We start from the raw sequence: 17,850 nt of genomic DNA on the forward strand, positions 1-17,850 counted from the left end.
CTGGGTTCAAATGGGATGACGTAACCTCCATTAACAAGAGCCCTTCAGCCTTTTTCTGTTTGCTACAGGATGCACAGGGGTTTCCATGGAGACAAGAGCGCATTTAAGCAAGACAAATTATTTATCTGAAGGGGGTTGATGAGCTAAAGAGAGCACCCAACAACTCTGCACCCCCCTCCACTGACTTCCTCTCATCCTTTTTCTCCTTCTGATTATAAGCTGTAATTTATGTTGCCTGTCAGCTGGCCAGGCTTGAAAGGATTTAGCTTCATTGTGTTTCCCCACCCTCTCTCCTAACACACACACACACACACACACACTTGAAATGATCTGCACATGTGAATCATACAAGTATAACATCATGTTTCTTACATTTTCTCATTGTTCAGTGGACAGTTTGACAACCTCTTGAGAGCAGATACTGCAACACTGATGAACTTTGAAAGATGTATTACAGGGATTACCAATTCTACTGTCAATTATTTAATGAATTTGTTGTTTGGTCCATAACATGTCAGAAAATGGTAAAAAAAAAAATGAATCAATGATATCCAAAGTCCAATGAGACATCTCCATATGTCTTGTTTTGTCCACAACCCAGTTTACTGTCATAGAAGAGTAAAGAAACTAGAAAACATTCACATTTGAGAAGCAGGAACCAGAGAATTTCCTTCTTAAAAAATGACTCAAAACGATGAATTGATTATCAAAAGAGTTGGTGATTAATGTAACAGTTGGCATCTAATCATTGCAGCTGTAGTTTAGTTTAGAGGTGTCAGTAAGACCAACATTAGACTAACATTACTCTGCAGGTGATCGGATAATCCTTTAACAAGACAGGATGCTTTTTCACACTGTTCACTGTTGGCGTCCTTTCAACTAATTTGAGTTGATTAGATGATTGACAGAAAGGTCATCAGCATTTAATGAATGTATTCATTGTTTAAAAATAAGGCTGGCTTTATTGTCAGCAAATCTGATAAAAAAAAAAAAATTCAAACCAACAATGTGTTAGTCCGTCTATCAGTACTACCTGACTTTACTATTCTATCTGTGGCCATTGGTTCCTACTGAAGATCTTTAGAAACAGCTCACTAATATATAAATATATAAAAAATATTTTTAAAGGATCAATAATTCCCTAAATCAGTGTAGTTGTTTAGTTTTTTAGCAAACATTACTCAAACAGGAGAAAAGCACATTCGTTAGAGACTATTTTTGGATAGCGGATGAATCCACATTTTCTGCTCTAGTGAGTATTTCGAGCAGCAGGACGGTGTGTGTGTGGGACTGAGTCAAAATAAACCACAGTGTGTGTGTGTGTGTTCATGGTAATGCAGGAACCAAGTCATCCAGTGCAACAGTGTGGCTCACTGATGTGTTTTTAATAGTTTTTGAACAACAAGCTTTACGGCACAGAGGAATAAGATATAAAAGGCTTTGATAGACACGCACACAATAATTGTTCATTGTTGGTTTGGGTCTGAACATCATATAGAATACCAGACAAATACTTAAAGTCATTTATCAAGCAAAATTGCCTAACATTGTCCGGTTCCAGTCTCTCAAATGTGAGAATTTTCTGCTTTTTTGTGCTTTAGATGATGATAACTTGAATGTGTTTGGGTTTTGGACTGATGGATGTGATTGGCAGCCATTATTTATTTTATTTTCTCAATTAAATGATTAGATTGATACTGAGACTAATTATTAGATACAGCCCTAACATCAAGATCTAAGCCGTGAGAGGTCTAGTGCCATTAACTAAATGAGAAGTCATAGAAAACTCCTCGGTTTCACTGTAGCCTCGTCAAACTGTCCTGTAAAGTGATGTTCTCTAAACATCAAAGATGTCCGCCGCAGGCTTCTTGGAGACAGCCCAGCAGCAGCCGTCTGTAGTGTTTGAAGAGGCCCTTCAGGCTGCTTCAAGTCTGACTGTGAATGACAAATATGTGTGTGTGCGGAGCCTGATTTGTACATCTAACTGAATATCTTTATATTTTTTTGTTAAATCTATGTGTGCACCTCGACGAGCAGAGCTGGGAAAGCCCTCTCCACCTCTGCAGCTTTGATCATACAAGCTGAGTCGAACCTCGCTCCTCTCTCTCTTCACTCCTTTAATCCTCCCGCAAGCACGTTCAAATAACGATATCACATTGAATAGTGAACTTTTTGAAAGGATCTTCCCTTCACTTACTGTCAGTGGAATGCCCCGAGACAGCTGGAGAGCATTTTGCGTTACATGCTGAAAGATAAAAATGGATATGTTTTTTTTTTTTTTTTTTTTACAGTCTGGGTGAATGTTAGGATACGGTTGGTTTGAGGTTGTGTAATTGTCAGGCTGCAAAGGGAGTGGAAGCACCCAGACTTGTACGCCAGACCAAAGCCTCTAATTATACTACAAAGAGCTAGTGTAGGAGTGAAAAACGTCTTTAAGTGAAGAATAAGACACATTTGTCAAGTGTAAGAATAACCTTTTAGGAATCATGCTCAAGTGATTATGATTATATGTATACTCAGAGAGAAATAACCAATCAGACAAGGTAATTCTGTTCATGGTGCTTGCATTACAATGTGTATTCTACTAGGGGTGTGTCTGAATACAAATTATTCGGCAAAGCACAAATAGTGGGGTTTTTTTTACGAATATTTGTTTCATACAAATATTTTAAAAATTATTTGTTTTCGGGAAGAAAACAAAAAAAAAAGTTAAATACCAGCGTTCAGGTCGGTTACATCACTATCTCAGTGTCTCTCCTCTGCTCCGCTGTTATCAGCAGGTCTCAATGAGGGGAGTCACATCTACCTGCTACATGACGCACATTTCCTTATTTGGACATCAATCCCGGAGTTGGGGGTGTTCCCCAGAGATAAAGCTGAGCTACTGACATAAATGAAGTGCTCCCAAGGGAACACTTCATTAACACTTATTGTAACACTTTTAATTTTCTAAAATTAAAAGCGTAATAAAAACAGAAACAGGATTTTTAAACCTCTTTCCACTTTTATTCAAATACAAATACAAATAATTTTGCTGCCTCAACAAATACAGATACAAATACAAATACTGGGCTTTCTGCACATCCCTATATTCTATAATGTCATGACTAATGTTACAGTGATTTTAAATTTGGGACACTAACAAGCTAGTTGTTATCAACTTAAGAGACCCTTGGAGGTCTCCTAAATGAAAAAATATGTGAAGCCATAAAATATGATAGCTTTTATTCACAGAGACTAAAGGTGAAGGATTTTTCGGTAAATATAGCTCCAGACATCCAGACTGCAGGCTTCTCTCCCAGTTGTTGTGGGGATTCAGTTACTGTGTCGTCACGTCAGCTGTAATAGAGCAGCGTTGTTTCCGTCCTGTGTAGTGAAATGTTGGCTGGGGCCGACTCCACCGCTGTCCACTCTCTTTCACTTTCTCTTCCTCCCGCCGTCTCTTTGTTCTGGCAGCCTTGTTTGTATTCCCCACATTGATTTCATCTCGCTCGTACCCTCTGCTTAGCGTTCATCTCCCACACCTCTCTTGTCACGTCTCCTCGTTTCTCAGCATCGCTCGGAGGTTCGCCGCGTCTCTCTCTGTTTCACAGCTCGTCCACGGGATCTGTCTTTCTGTCTCTGCTCGTCTTCCCTCGCTGCCGATTGCTGCATCTTTTCTTGGGAAGCCTCTTACGCTCTCCCTTCATCTTCTCTATTCACTCAGACGGTGCAGGAGCTCGGTTGATGCTGTTTTTCAAGCAACTGCCAACAAAGATCACTCCTGTCTGCCTGTCTTTGTTAGCAGGACTTACAGATACATTTAGTTTTACTTATGCTATAATGCAACATTCACTGGGAAACTCCAAAATGTCAGAGCTTGTTTCACTATAAAATCTTAAATAATGGTACAACAGCCATGTCACACTCACCAAACTGCTGAAATACTGTTGTCATGCTTTTACTTTGCTGTCTTTTTGATCACTGTTAAGCTTCATTAAAACTCAACACTTCCTGCAGATGTTTTACATACAGTATAAAACCCTTCTGAAGTTAAGAATTAAGGTTATTCCTGTTGGGCCGCTGGAGTACTTTTAATGTGAAACATCTGTGAAATAAGTGCTCAGTATCATTATCACCAGCTTAACACCGATCATAAGAACGGCAAAGTAGAATGGGAGCCGATCGTAAAACAGTCTGTATTTAATATAAGACAATCACCAGGAGGCACATGCACATCCATACATGTTTAGCAGTTGCTGGGGAACAATAATACACAAAAGTACCTGGGAAAGACCATTTGTGGTTGAAAAGCTGTCAAGTCCATGTAGAAATAAAGAGGAACAGGGAAGAACTTAGGGATGTAGTTTTTTGTTCTTGTGTTTCAGTAAGAGCCTGACCTTATTTGAAAGGTCAGACCCACAAAACAAACCAAAAGCAAAAAAGAGACTGCAGCTTTACCAAAGTACTAGTGTATTGTAGTGTGCAGTGTAATTCTACCCTCCACTGTGAGCATCTGGATGAACCTAGATGAACTTTTACAAACCATGATGAATGCACTGAAGCCAGATGAGGCCTCACTCAGCCTGACACACACACCTGACTGCCTTAATGGACAACTTAGACCTTTTTCTCTTCGCAAAGCATGAGTCATTCCCATCAGGCACATCACCAACACCATCTCGTTATTGCCACGCAGCTGCTGTGAGAACAGCTGCCATTGGCTGATATACATATACACATTCACCCAACAGCTCAGACAGCTATTTCCTGCCTGTTTAACATAGTTATTCTTCATAATAAGATTAATATGTGTCCCTTTTTTATTTGATTTATTGAACTTTTATTTATACAGGATAGGTTGGCTTTTACTAGAAAGATTGATTAGAATGGCAGAAACAAGATATCAAGGATAGACATTGATTGTTGGAGAGTATGTACTACAGCAGCAGTAGTAGTGGCCCGATGATGTCATCAGGGTCAACTCAGTTTGGGTTTGAACACTACAGATTTAAAACAGAAAGCCAAACTGGAGGCCTTGACTTTGAAAGACTCCAGGCAGGGAGGGCCTAAAGAAAGATGCTGTCAAGTTGCATCATGGGAAGTGTAGGATCCAGTGCTTTTGGAGCTTGGCCCATACTATAGACTATAACAGCTTTTGCTGCTTTAATTTGACCATTCTTTTTTTAACCCGTCTCTAACAAATCCCTCATCTTGACAGAGTACTGAATTGTTAGAACACCCTTTTCATTTCTGTGAGCAAATAGTTTTAACATGAACTTTGTTGGGTAGGTTTGTCTATTTTTTATCGCTCCTATAATGTTTTTTGGCTTAAGGCATGCAGTCTCTTCATCCGCACACCATTGAGTGTATCATTATCAAAGCATGTGTTTATGCTGAGACATGACAAACCCACAAAATACCTTAAAATACCTTCAAAAACCTTATAATTCCAGTCAAAATCTCCGTCAAGTTTCCAAAGATACCAAATAGGAAAAATGATGCTCAGACATCCGGAATATTAAATTGTATATAAACTCAATTTAAACTTAGTGTCAGGTCTTAATTAAGTGTTGGGACAAGCAAGACAGGATACATAAGTGATGTTGTCCTGCAGTGTGAGTTTTCTATCTCACTGGAAGTATACAGCATGTAAAGGGGCATTTAAAGGAAAATCAGGGTGCAACAGGTTAAAGGAGTATTTTACTTTCACTGCTTTGGTTGATGTGTGAAATTGCAGCAGAGCTCTTCTCTTCCTCGTGTCGCAGGCAGCCCGGTTGGCAGCTTGCGACACGGTTGTGTCATGAGTAAAGAATGCTGGACTCGTGCCACTGTGGCGACCACAGCTTAGCAGGGATAAAAGAACTTCTGGGGGACGCATTTTCCCCTCCAAATCCCTCAGTGCACGGACGTGCAATTCATCCTTTATCGCTGGTAAAGTGAGGGTTACCTGCACTCCTCTGTCTGCCTGCTCTCTTCTTTCATCACTCAGCTCATAGCAAGGTGTAGATAATCAACAGCTGCTAATCTGCTGATACACTCCCGTGACAGCGAGTCATGAAGCGGGGACAGAAAAAGCCTGCGATAATTTAAGGACCCGGGGGAGCAACCAGAGCATGTGCCTGAATGAAAATGAGTCAGTCACCCTCAACACCTCCTGGCCCAGCCTCCTTCTCCCTCCTCCTCCTTTCTTCTCCCTCCTTCTCTCTCTCCTCACCATCTTTAAAGTGAATAAAAGAACAAAGCCGGGTTTGACAGCATGACAGAGTGATGACATCACCACGGTAGCGTCCTGTGGCCGGCCAATAGAGCACTGAATAGGGCCGGTAGAGCCAGCTTAGCCTGGGCACTGGGACACTGGACCATTGTAATACACACACAACAGTTTGTGCAACTATCCTTGTTAGGACATCGCATTGACTTCCATTCATTGTGGACAGCTGAACCCAAACCCTAACCTAACCTTAACCTAACCTCAACTCACACCTTACCCCCAACCTCAACCAGGGCTTAATTAGACCCGGGCTTTGGTCCCCATGAGGACTACTGGTCCCAACAAGGTCGGTGTTTATACCAGAAAAGGTCCCAATTAGGTATCAAAAACACGCACACACACACACGCACATACACACTTGCCTTGTATTGTCATTCTGACTCAGCCCGGCCCCCCTGCGGCTCTGATCCCCATCATGTAAGGATAATTCATAATGATTAAGAGATTAGAAGGTGGCAACCCCCGCCTCCCCAATACCCCATCAATGACAGCCCCCCCCCCCCATCTCTAGTTGACCCGTTGCCAAGGAGACAGATGGGTGCTGCTCTCACCCAGCCAGTGCCAGGCGTTGGCAGCCCAGAACGGCGCAGCGGGCGCTGGCTCCATTTATGTGCAGGAGAAGGTTGAGTGTGAGTTTTGTGCACGTATGAGTTGTTTGGATGCTTTGTGTGTGTGTGTGTGTGTGTGTGTGTGTGTGTGTGTGTGTGTGTGTGTGGCCAGGCCGGGTGCCCAGTTGTAGCAGGTGCTGCTGGTGGAGCACTGTGTGGTGGAATGTGTGCGGTGAAGCCAGATGGATAAGCATTATGGGAGCAGTAGATCAATTCCTGCTGACTTGTATTGAGGCTTTGGCCATGAAGAAGAATTTTCTTTTCATAAGTGCTGCTGAATGGGCACCGTGTGTGTGTGTGTGTGTGTATGTGTGTGTGTGTGTGTGTGTGTGTGTGTGTGTGTGTGTGTGTGTGTGTGTGTTATAATGGCTTGTACTTTGCTGTTTTTGGTGTTGTTCAGTCTTCAGCTACTGTCAGTTAAATGCAACACTTTTTTCAGATGGTTCACATTAAAAAACTGTCATAATTAAAAATAATATTTAGTAGGTATTATTTTTGAGGGCACCTTTAACCTGGCATACGTTACAGGGTATTTTTTTTTGTTTTTGTGGGGGGATGTTTTTTCTTACTTGGCAGGGGTGGAAATTTGAAATAGTGATAAAAGGAAAAGTTAAAGAGTGATGGAATCATCTTTTTCTACTTTATTTAATTTTAACAGTGTAAATACAGCAATGGTATATGTCTGCTGTCCACCATCGTCTGACTCCTTGCTACTAGAGAGCCCAAAATATCCTCTTTGTTGTAAATGCAATGCTTCAAGGGGCAGTTGTTTAGCCTGTCATGAAGAGAGTTACTCTTCAGCCGGTCAAAACAGTCTGTATTGTGTCTTCTGTGACTCTGGAGGTCTGGTGATGTCATAGTGATGTCTTCAGATTGATTTCTAGCTTGGGCTCACAGACGACACATTCACAACTGATGGGTTACAAATTGTGAGTTTGAAAGTGTAAGCTGGCTTCAAATTGTTTATTACATGCTCGGATGGTTGAGGAACAGCGAATATTGATGATAAATGGATCAATAAAGTTCATTTCTAATTACGAATATCCTGCTTTTTATGTTGCTGACTCTTTTGTTCAGACTCTAACCAGAGGAAGGAGGAGAAAACCACAGGCTCTTTGTAGAGCTGTAAAGATGCAGGCCGGGCACAGATTCCAACCAGAGCTGAGCGGTTTATGAAGCGGTTTGTTTGTTTTGTTTTGAGCTCATATCTCCATTGTCAGTTCTTGTACCGGTTGTGTGTACGCTACAGGCTGCAGAACGCGTCCTCGCTTTCACACGCAACTGACTTTGTGTGCGTCGAAGGGGGGATGATTTAATGTATTCAGCAGATATTCAGGATATGCGCAGACACATGCTTTTGAAGTAGACACGCCGACCCCCGAGGACCGCGAATAACGACGGCCGCATCCCTGCTTCGGAAACCACAGATACACACTGTCTGTACCTTTTTTATGCTGCAGGTGAAACACTGACAGTCATCTTTCTTCTCTGTCTGTCTGCTCGGGTTGCTTCTAAAGGACAGATACACCCCTCCTCCTCCTCCTCCTCCTCCTCCTCCTCCTCCTCCTCCTCCTCCTCCTCCTCCTCCTCTGAATCTGCAGGGCCTTGAAGAGAGACAACAAAGCCCGTCAGTCACTCAGTCATGCTCCCTGACTCTGAAGTCCACACACACACACACACACTGATCCTCACACACACTCCTAGAGCAGTGCGTCTGATCACCCGGTCAACAGGCTCCACATGCATTATGCATCAGTGTCTGGGGCCAACATGTGATTAGTTTCTTTCTGTTTCTTTCATTTATATGCGTGTGTGTGTGTGTGTGTGTAAGCTTTACTGCAGTTAATAAGTGCTGTAATTGGGCATTTTTCCTCCAGTGTGTGCTTTAACATGTTCTGTCTAATGAGAGGCTGCCTCACACTCTTCTCATTGTGTACAAATGTGTGTGTGTCTGTGTGTGTGTGTGTTTGTACATTCACACACTAGTATAGATGCATTGTGGGCACGCCCTCCTGGGGCCTATTGTATGTAATTAGGGGTGCATTAAGTGATTTGTGGCTCTAATGATGCAGTGTGTGTCATATAATACCCCCAACCCCTGACTTTTTAGGGGGGGGGAAACCCCTCCTGTAAAGCTGAGCTTGCTGTATGGATGTCTATTGATGGAAATGACCTCATTATTTTGATGATTGTTACCAGAGACAGGGAGGAAGAGGGGTGAAGAAAGCTCGGAACTGTCAGCTTCAGCCTGAGAGAGAACGGCACTGACTGCTAAAGAAAAAAAATCCACAAAAAAACATGGTGAAAATCATAATAATTCACCATAAGTCCTATTAATTGTTAAATTAGTTTTAGAGAGAACGGAGACTTCAGCCTAAGAGAAGAGCGATCTCAGCAGGGACTGGCACATGATAAATCAGACTTGTATTGTTCCCTTTCCTCCTCATGCAAAGGTCAAGTTCTTCTCAGGGCCGTCCGTCTGCTACTGTGTGTGTGTGTGTTGCTCAGCCTTGACTGCTGATAAGAAACGGACCTCAGTGTGCAGCATGTGCAATCATGTGTTGGGTATTGTTATGATCCATTCTGCAGCATTTGCTTTTAGACATTCTGCCATTGCTACAAAGACAATAAGACAATAAGACAATCCCGAACGGGGCTAGCCTACTTAAATATGACAGGAAACAGACAAAATATCTTTTTTATATGTCAACTGTGCCAAAAACCTGTGATAACAAAGACCAGAAACACCACAAATGAAGCCTATCACATGAATATCTACTTTTTCCAGTGTTCTTTAATGGCAAAAGACATGATGCTGGTCTGTACTGCTGAAAATGAAGGACTGAGACTGAAACATGAGATGAGCTCCCTGCTGCAAACATCCTGTTTATTTTTGTATAATTTATTTATTTCAATAGATCTCTGTTTTCAGCTCATGCAGTTCTCTATATTTCATCACTGTTATTTGCTATCATGTGCACAGTGTCTCTTACGTAGACATTTTTTTTTAGAAATAGATGTTCTCGACCTTAAAATAAGAACTGTGCTCTCAGCTTTAAGTACAACTGAAACAAAATCATGGTTTCTCTGTACTCTAGAATGTTGGTGCTGTGGTCACTGTGATGGATGACCCCCCCCCCCCCCCCCCCCCCCCCCCCACCACAGAATCACTTCAGCTAGCTTTGGTTCTCGGTAGGTGTTCATGTCCGTGTCACGCGTGAAGCTCTTTGGATGAACGTATTCACACAGTGTAATCATTGTGAGAAGCGGTTTACCGTGGAAACCACAAAATCAGCTGAAAATAGATTTGTAATGGTTTATAAGGAGACTGTGAGAAAAAAAAGCAGAGAAGGAGGCAGATGGACACACACACACACACACACACACACAGGCTGCATTGATTTGTTGTTGCTGAACTGTTGCGCGGCTGCCGCTTTGCAATTCAAGTCGGGAGGCAGCAGCGAAGGCCGACCAGATCTACCACACTCTCATCCACCTTCAACAGGGGAACACTCTGCTCTTCCTCCTCACTCAGTTTAGATGACGCAAATGAAAGATAAACAAATAAAACAGGTTGTGTAACCGAGCGTGATCACTATTAAGACTATTAAGTATTTTGTTTGGGAGTTTGGTGAAGAATAGCTGTTAGTGTTGCAGGGCTTTGTTCTGTTTTTTGGTAGCATCTATGAATGTGTGTGTGTGTGTATGTGTTGCAGATGTTGCCAAGTGGATGTGGCTACATTGATCTCTGTGCTATAATCTCATCAGAAAGTAAAGGTCGCGACCTCACGTCCGTCTCGGAGTCTAAATGTCAACAGATAAAGCCCAGTCTCACTATTACTTCTCTTATTTCTGATACATTGCTGTTTTTCTGTTATTTTTTGTTGCTTTTATTGTATTTTATTATTATTGTCAATACTGTTTGTGGCTCTTATTCAGCTATGGAGGTATAGGGTTGGGTGAGTGGGGGGTAAAATGTCCTGATAAATGTCTTTTAACTTTCCTGCTGTGACAAAATGTTAGACATGAAATCAATAAAAAAAAAACTAGCAGACCTTTTACTAAAGTAAAGGTCACAGATTGAGAGTTCATACAGAGCAACAAAACACACACATAACAAAAGTCTGTTCCAACAGAGATACATGTCACTATTACACATCTAACAAATGCTCACAATAACAGCTTCATTATGAGCGGCTGCATTAATAATAATAATGCATTTAATTTGTACTACGCCTTTCAATCACAGTAAATCTCATTATGTTATTGATTTGAAGCCTGTCTGTGTTTTGTTTAGTCCTGTGTGCTTCCATGATTATTATTTATGACATGCAGGATCTGAATTTGCGCAGGTAGCATTAAAGCCACCAGAGATCTCTGAAAGCGACTCGCCTCACGAAACACCAACAAAGACCCTCAACAAGAACAGAGCTCAAGCTAATGGATGAGATTATCAACAGACTGCAAAATGAACCCATACGTCAAATTTAAATTGAATCGGCTCCAACTCGGGGAGAGAGATCATACTGGGGATTGAGTGTGTTAATGAGTGTTCATAAATATATGAAGCTGGCTGGAAACAGTCGGCCCTCTACATCAATACAGAGCCCCCCGAGGGCCGTGTGGTTTGGGATTAACACTGATTCTCCAATATACAGTAATTGCTTTGCTTTGCTATCGCTGAGCTGAGGAGGACTGTGCTCTGATACAGAAGCCTTTGTGCATTTTTAGATGTTTTTCAAGGCGGGAGGCAGTTAGCCTAGCTTAGCATAAGGTCTGGAAGCAGTTTTAAGTGCTTTAACTCTTACAATACACAAACAGAAATGCCTCCAATCTGTATGCTAAGCTAAGCTAAACATCCTCTGGCTCCATCTCCGTACTTAATGTGCAGACAAGACAGTCATATCAGTCTTCTTACCTCACTCAGAAAGAAGGCTATTACTTAAAAAGCCTAACGTGAAACCAAATAAACGCAACTGATGTTTATCTACAGATATTTCTTCATGAGCTGCTGTTCATTGTATTTGAATAAAGTTTAGCTAAAAACAGATTAACCTGCCAAGATAAAGGGTCACCATGTCAATGTCAAAGTCACTCTGACTTAAGGTCATAATAAACTCTGGTTTACTTGTAACTGGTCAACATGTACAAATTCAACTTTAGTCTGTTTAAACCAAGTGTTAACATATTTATATCTGTGTATTGTGCAATTGAATGCAGAATATATAATTCTATTAGAGCTGCAATGATTAGTCGATTAAACGATTATTATCCAACTATTAAATTGATCGCCAGCTATTTTGATAATTATAATCAGAGTGAGTTGAGTCTTTTTTTTTTTTTTTAAGAAAAGATGTCCATATTCTCTGCTTCTAGCTTCTCAAATGTGAATATTTTCTGGTTTCTTCAGTGTTTTATGATAGTAAACTGAATATCTTTGGGTTGTGGACTGTGAAGATGTCATGTTAGGTTCTGGCAAACAGTGATTTTTCACTATTTTCTGACATTTTATAGACCAAACAACTACTCGATTATTTAAGAAAATAATGGACAGATTAATCAATAATGAATAGCAATAGTTAGTAGTAATAATAGTTAGTTACAGCCCTAAATTCTATATATTCTATATGTACGGTAGTGTAAAGGTGTTTTAATCCCTGTGTAGATGGGAAATGGAGTGGTAGGATTGAGCTGGAAGGATATTAAAGCAACATTTGTGCATTTATATCTTAGTAACATTTAAAGCATCAATAATGAATCATCCTAAGCGTAGAATGCCTTGAGTAGCAGTTCATCATACAGACCGATAACTAATCAGCTTAATACTGCAACTCATTGATCTCATGCCAGTTCTGATCATTATCACTCAGAACTGCTTCACTAGCCCTGTGTGCAATAGCACCGATCAATAGATGTGCGAGCGGAGCGTTCAAAGCAGCGAGATCGGTTAGAATACTGTATGTCCAAAATGTTACCACGCGTGTTAGTGTGTCTGCGTGTGTGTGTGTTTGATTTTATCTGTGAAAGTTCTAGAAATTAATCATGAGAAATTGGAGTGAAGAGCGCTGGGCAGACAGGTTGGCGGAGGTTCAGCGATGGAAGCAGAAGATAATACCAGCAGCTCTGTGTGTCGTGGTTTTCCTGTCGCAAAACATCTAAACAGTTTCCTTCACTTCTGACTTATCCGCCATTTGAACTAAGTGACACCTCATCTCGCAGAATGACTGGCGAGACTTTCGGTTCAGTCTCGACAGACACGCCAGACTATGTGGTGCCAGCGCACCAAAAAAAAAACCCCAATAACCTTTCCTGTAGAGAATGATGAGCCTGATTTTGTTTTGTTTTTTTAGTGTGACTGATTTAACACTGATTGAAATAAAAATTTGCAAACAAGATATGTTCTAAGTGCAGCATTTTACAGTTAAAAGATAAGCTCGTCAGTGCTGTGTGGTGGACAAATCTTTAGCATTTCTACACTGACTTTTCTTGTTTGTTATAGGCCGCCATGTACGCCAATACTGATAATTGCAACAGGCTAATATTGGCTGATATAAGATATTTTAAGTAAGTTTGAAATCTCTGCGAGTGGCTGCCTGAAAGGATGAACTGTACACTAACAAATCACCTCATTTAGACTCTCAGTAGCATTTATGAGCCGTGATAGTTTCATCCAGGTCTTTCTGTAGATGTAGGAGTGCGTGTATAGAGAGTAAGTGAGGTGGTTGAAGAGTCATAGAGGAGAAACTGACAGGAAGAGCAGAACGGTAAGAGACGCACAGCCAGGAGGAAACTTGCAGAGATAGCACTTAATAAATGTTCTACTGTTACATAATACTGATAGGGAGGTGTGTGTCTGTCATAAAGATCAGCAGTGTGAGGAAAAATCCTGAGAGGGCTGTCCATATATTGTGTTTATGTTCACACACCTGGACAGAGTGTGCACTTCTGAATCTATTTTAGGAATTTAGCGGACGCACAATATTTGTGTCATCATAATGACCTTGAAATCCAACCCCCCCCCTGCTGTGGAGGTTCCTGGAGGGCAGAGAAACACACACACACACATATTACACTATGCATGTTTCTGCCGGTGTTCACATTATTGCACCATATTACATTTTATTGTTTGCTCAATATTCTCATCACAGTTGGATGGAAAGATGGAAGTTCATTTACCCCCAGTGCTGTGTTCAGAACTATTCTCAAAGCTGAACCAAGGCACTTTGGATAAAAATACCCAACAGACAGTGTTCAGAGTGTGGTGCGGCCTGCTTTCCTGTCAAGATCGGATAGTTTAGTGTGTGGGAGAGAGCTGATTAAGGCTTCTAATCTTCGGCCTGGTGACTCCGATCACAATAGCAGAGGCGCCGTCACAGAGATTAGCCTACTGTCTGTATTACTTGTTTGTATTCTGCTATAATCTGGACATTTACAGTAGACAATTTAAGTCTATTTACTCTAAATATGGTTACAATGTCTTGCAGGGGAATGCCACTAATTTTACATACACAAGTATATACAGGATACTGTATATAATCAACACAGAGAGTACTACTTACCCTGAAAAAAACGTTTTGTAATGTCTTCTGTGGCTCTGGAGGAGCTTTGTCAAGTCTTAGAGAATAACCCTGATGATGTCATAGTGATGTCATTATGGTTATAAGCTTGAGCTTGGAGAATACAAACTAAATCCCCCAGTTTGTAACACAGGCTTTCTATTAAAGTCTACGTAACGACCTGGGGGCTTTTAGTTGGAAATGAGTAGGCTTTCACTAGGCAGGGAGGCTTTAATGAAAAGAGGCTATCCAGTTGCATTATGGGAAATGTAGGATTCGCTGTAGACCCATATTTAGGATTAAAAGTCAGAATATCTATGCTTCTCTTATGAGTACGCCAACTTTAACCCCTTAATGACCAGATTGACCCTTTTTATTTCCCCGGAAGTAGCTTAAAGGATGGAAAGATTATCTTGTTCCACATCGTCTGACAATATAATGTGTTTTGTGTATCATCTTGTTCAAGCTCTTCATTGAAGATTTATGGTTTTTACACTGAGTGAAATATTCAAAATCAAGACTTAATAGTTCTGTGGCAGTTTTGCTCTGTCCAATGGAAATAATCTACCCATTTCCCCACAATTCATCCTGACATACAGGATTTGGTATCTTTTGAAACGTGGGATAGAGCTGCAGCCATTAGTCAATTAATCAATCTGTTGATATTTAACTCTTTTCTGACATTTTATAGATCAATTTGAATGACAATGGTTAGTTGCAGTCCTACTTTGAGATATCTACCAGAATATAAAATAGAGTTCTGTGGATTTGTAATGACTGTGGGCCTGTGGGGTTAAAGAGATTAAGCTCAGATGCACTGTACACACTAGCAACAATGCCCACATTCACATTAAAGATGCGCGCCATCCTCTCTGTGGTCTCTATTTGGTTGGAAACCATCTGTGACGTAAATGTTTGCTGCTGTGCAAATTCTGCTGCTTGGTTTGACTCCAATGAGCTGGCTGCTCACTAACACTTGAACCACAAGCTACTACTTCACTCACAGCTCCATCATTAAGACGCTGACATGCATCGAAACATTTTCATCGAGTCTTGCAACTCTGAAATGGCACTTTTAACTCCCCCAAAAGACCAGATATTCACTGAAAAGTCTCATGAAGAGACAGAAAGGAATGTCACACTTTGCAGATGATGACTCACTATTTGCATCTTTTGGTATCTAACATACTGCCTGTTTCTGCATTGTGCGACATCTACTATTGCCTCCATATTCGACAATTTGATCTCCAAAGCTACTCTGGCTGTTAGTGGTTCCAATAAAAAGAACACTGAAAAGTCAAAAGTGCTGTTTCAGAGTGCTAATTCTCCCATTTGAAGCCCATGTGTATTATGTCCTAAATGCCATGCCATGCTCTGTTGTGATATTGATACTGTGTGTGCCATGTTCATGCTGTACTCATTCTCATGCATTCATTAATTTGCTTTTCTGTGTGCATTTCTTTTGACATTGCGCTGTTTTTCTTTGTTTTTTGCTCCATGTTTTTCTGCATGTGGCTCGTCCATAGCTTTGTACCAGTGGCTAGAAGCCGACCGCCAAGGCAGGGATCCAGATACTGCAGCCACAGGTAAAACACCATCATCTGTACCCCTCACACTGTCTGCCATGCCCGCCTGCTCTGTCCGCACTCAGCTGCTCCCTTCTCCAGATGTACCTCATTAACTACATGATCAAATACAATGTCAGCCTTGCCCCCTGTATGGATTTACTGTGAATTCTCTGTGGGGAACATTGATGTGATTTCACATAATTACCTCTTCCACAGACTGCATTTATTACTATGAACTATTTATAGTTGGGTTCAGATAGCATTTTATTTTACTATGGAATTCGCCTATTAGATCTGAATCCTTTCAAACCCATATGTTTACCTCTCAGCTAAGCAGATCATTCCAGTGTCTTGACGCTGACAGGAAAGGCTGGGTCACTCAAATCCAATAGAGCAGGCTGGAACTGTAAGATTTTTAGCGGTAGCTTAATTAAGTCCACAATAAGCTACAATTTAAAAATGAGATGAGCAGCATGTAATACAATAGGTTAATAAAATGTAACTGATAGGCAATAAAATGTGTATTCCATATGCACATCTTATTTTTCATGAGACTCTTAATTCACATACTGCTGAATCAGCTGATAAGCTAAAATGATATGATGAAAGTAAACTGGGAGATTCTGTAGCCTTATGATTGGTGGCCACAATTAGCAAGATCATTTCACTACAGAAGACTCACCACTCTGTTGGTCTTGTTGGAAATACAAAAACAAGAGGGTGGACACACATATGCATATCATTTTGGTCTTGGCATTCAAATGTGGAAAGTTTTTACTCACCCATCGATGGAACTCCGACAAGCATTTCTCCAGTTTTAAAAGCTGGGAGGAGTTATTGGCTGTTACAAGACGATAGATTTGTGTATCATCAGCCTAGTTATGTTGCATATTTGAAGATATGTGGCAGCATGTTCATACAGAACAAAAGTGGCCCAAGCATAGATCCTTGTGGTACACCACATTTAACTTTGATTTCTACTGTATGTTGCTCTATGCTAATAAAGAAGACGGAGAAGAAATAAAAGACTTATAAGATGTTCATTACCTTGGAGCTTAACAATTGCAAATCAGACCCCAACCCTAAAACCGTTTTTGTAACGCAAAGTTAACGCAAAAACCAGCATCACAGAACCAGTTTACTATAATCAGCTGATAGTGTTTATTGAACCTTTTTTACAGTTCATGTTATATACAAACTTGTTATATTCCAGGGAGATAAAAATGCCAGAATGTAAATTCTGTTGATAATATAACCATCTGGTATGAGGATGATTGTGCCTGATGGTATCAAACTAATACCAGTTCCATTTGATACCTTTCTGAAATGACAGTGAATCCATAGAGAAATCATATCAGTCTATATTTGTGTACAGGTGATATCACTTTTATGCTCTAATATAGATTCCCCTCTATCACTCTGCCTTCACCACCTCCACCTGGATTACACCCTTCAATCCATTTCATCCTCTTAGCCCCTCTCTCTCATATTTCCTCTCTCTCCTCCAGTGTCCTCTCCAGTCACTGTACAGTATTTAGGTCAACTTTCTTTGAGCTTGTTATCCAAATCAGTCCCCCTCTTGCTCCCTGGTCGTAGCTGACTATTTTTACCTTCGCCCCTCTCCTTGTCTGATGAAAAACATTCAGCCGTCCCATTTCTCTGCCTCCAGGTTGTTGTTTGTTTTGTAGCTGTTTGCTTGGGGGAGTTAAGAAAAGTAGAGGATGGATGGCTTAAACAAAGCAAGCCTCTTCTCCCTTTTTTTCTTTTCTTCCCTCTTTTGTCCTTTTCCTGTCATCTTTTGTTTGTCATGGTAAAGGCGTTCGGGGGGCTTCAGTCATCCTTGTCATACCTGAACAGTAGACACA

The 17,850-nt window shown here is 40.9% G+C and overlaps 1 protein-coding gene across 7 annotated transcripts in view; it reads left to right on the forward strand.

The window, feature by feature from the left end:
• dennd5b (DENN/MADD domain containing 5B) overlaps positions 1-17,850 on the forward strand; it is a 78,084-nt gene that overhangs the window by 15,710 nt on the left and 44,524 nt on the right. For 4 of the 7 annotated variants that reach the window (XM_044343750.1, XM_044343751.1, XM_044343753.1 and 1 more), the window contains one exon: positions 15,944-16,003. The exons of the other annotated variants lie outside the window; for them this stretch is intronic. In XM_044343750.1, coding sequence (XP_044199685.1) covers positions 15,944-16,003 — 60 coding nt within the window. The remainder of the gene's footprint in view (positions 1-15,943; positions 16,004-17,850) is intronic. 7 annotated transcript variants of the gene reach the window in all.

The sequence above is a fragment of the Thunnus albacares genome, chromosome 23 (genome assembly GCF_914725855.1).
Source record: "Thunnus albacares chromosome 23, fThuAlb1.1, whole genome shotgun sequence".
NCBI classification, from domain to species: domain Eukaryota; kingdom Metazoa; phylum Chordata; class Actinopteri; order Scombriformes; family Scombridae; genus Thunnus; species Thunnus albacares.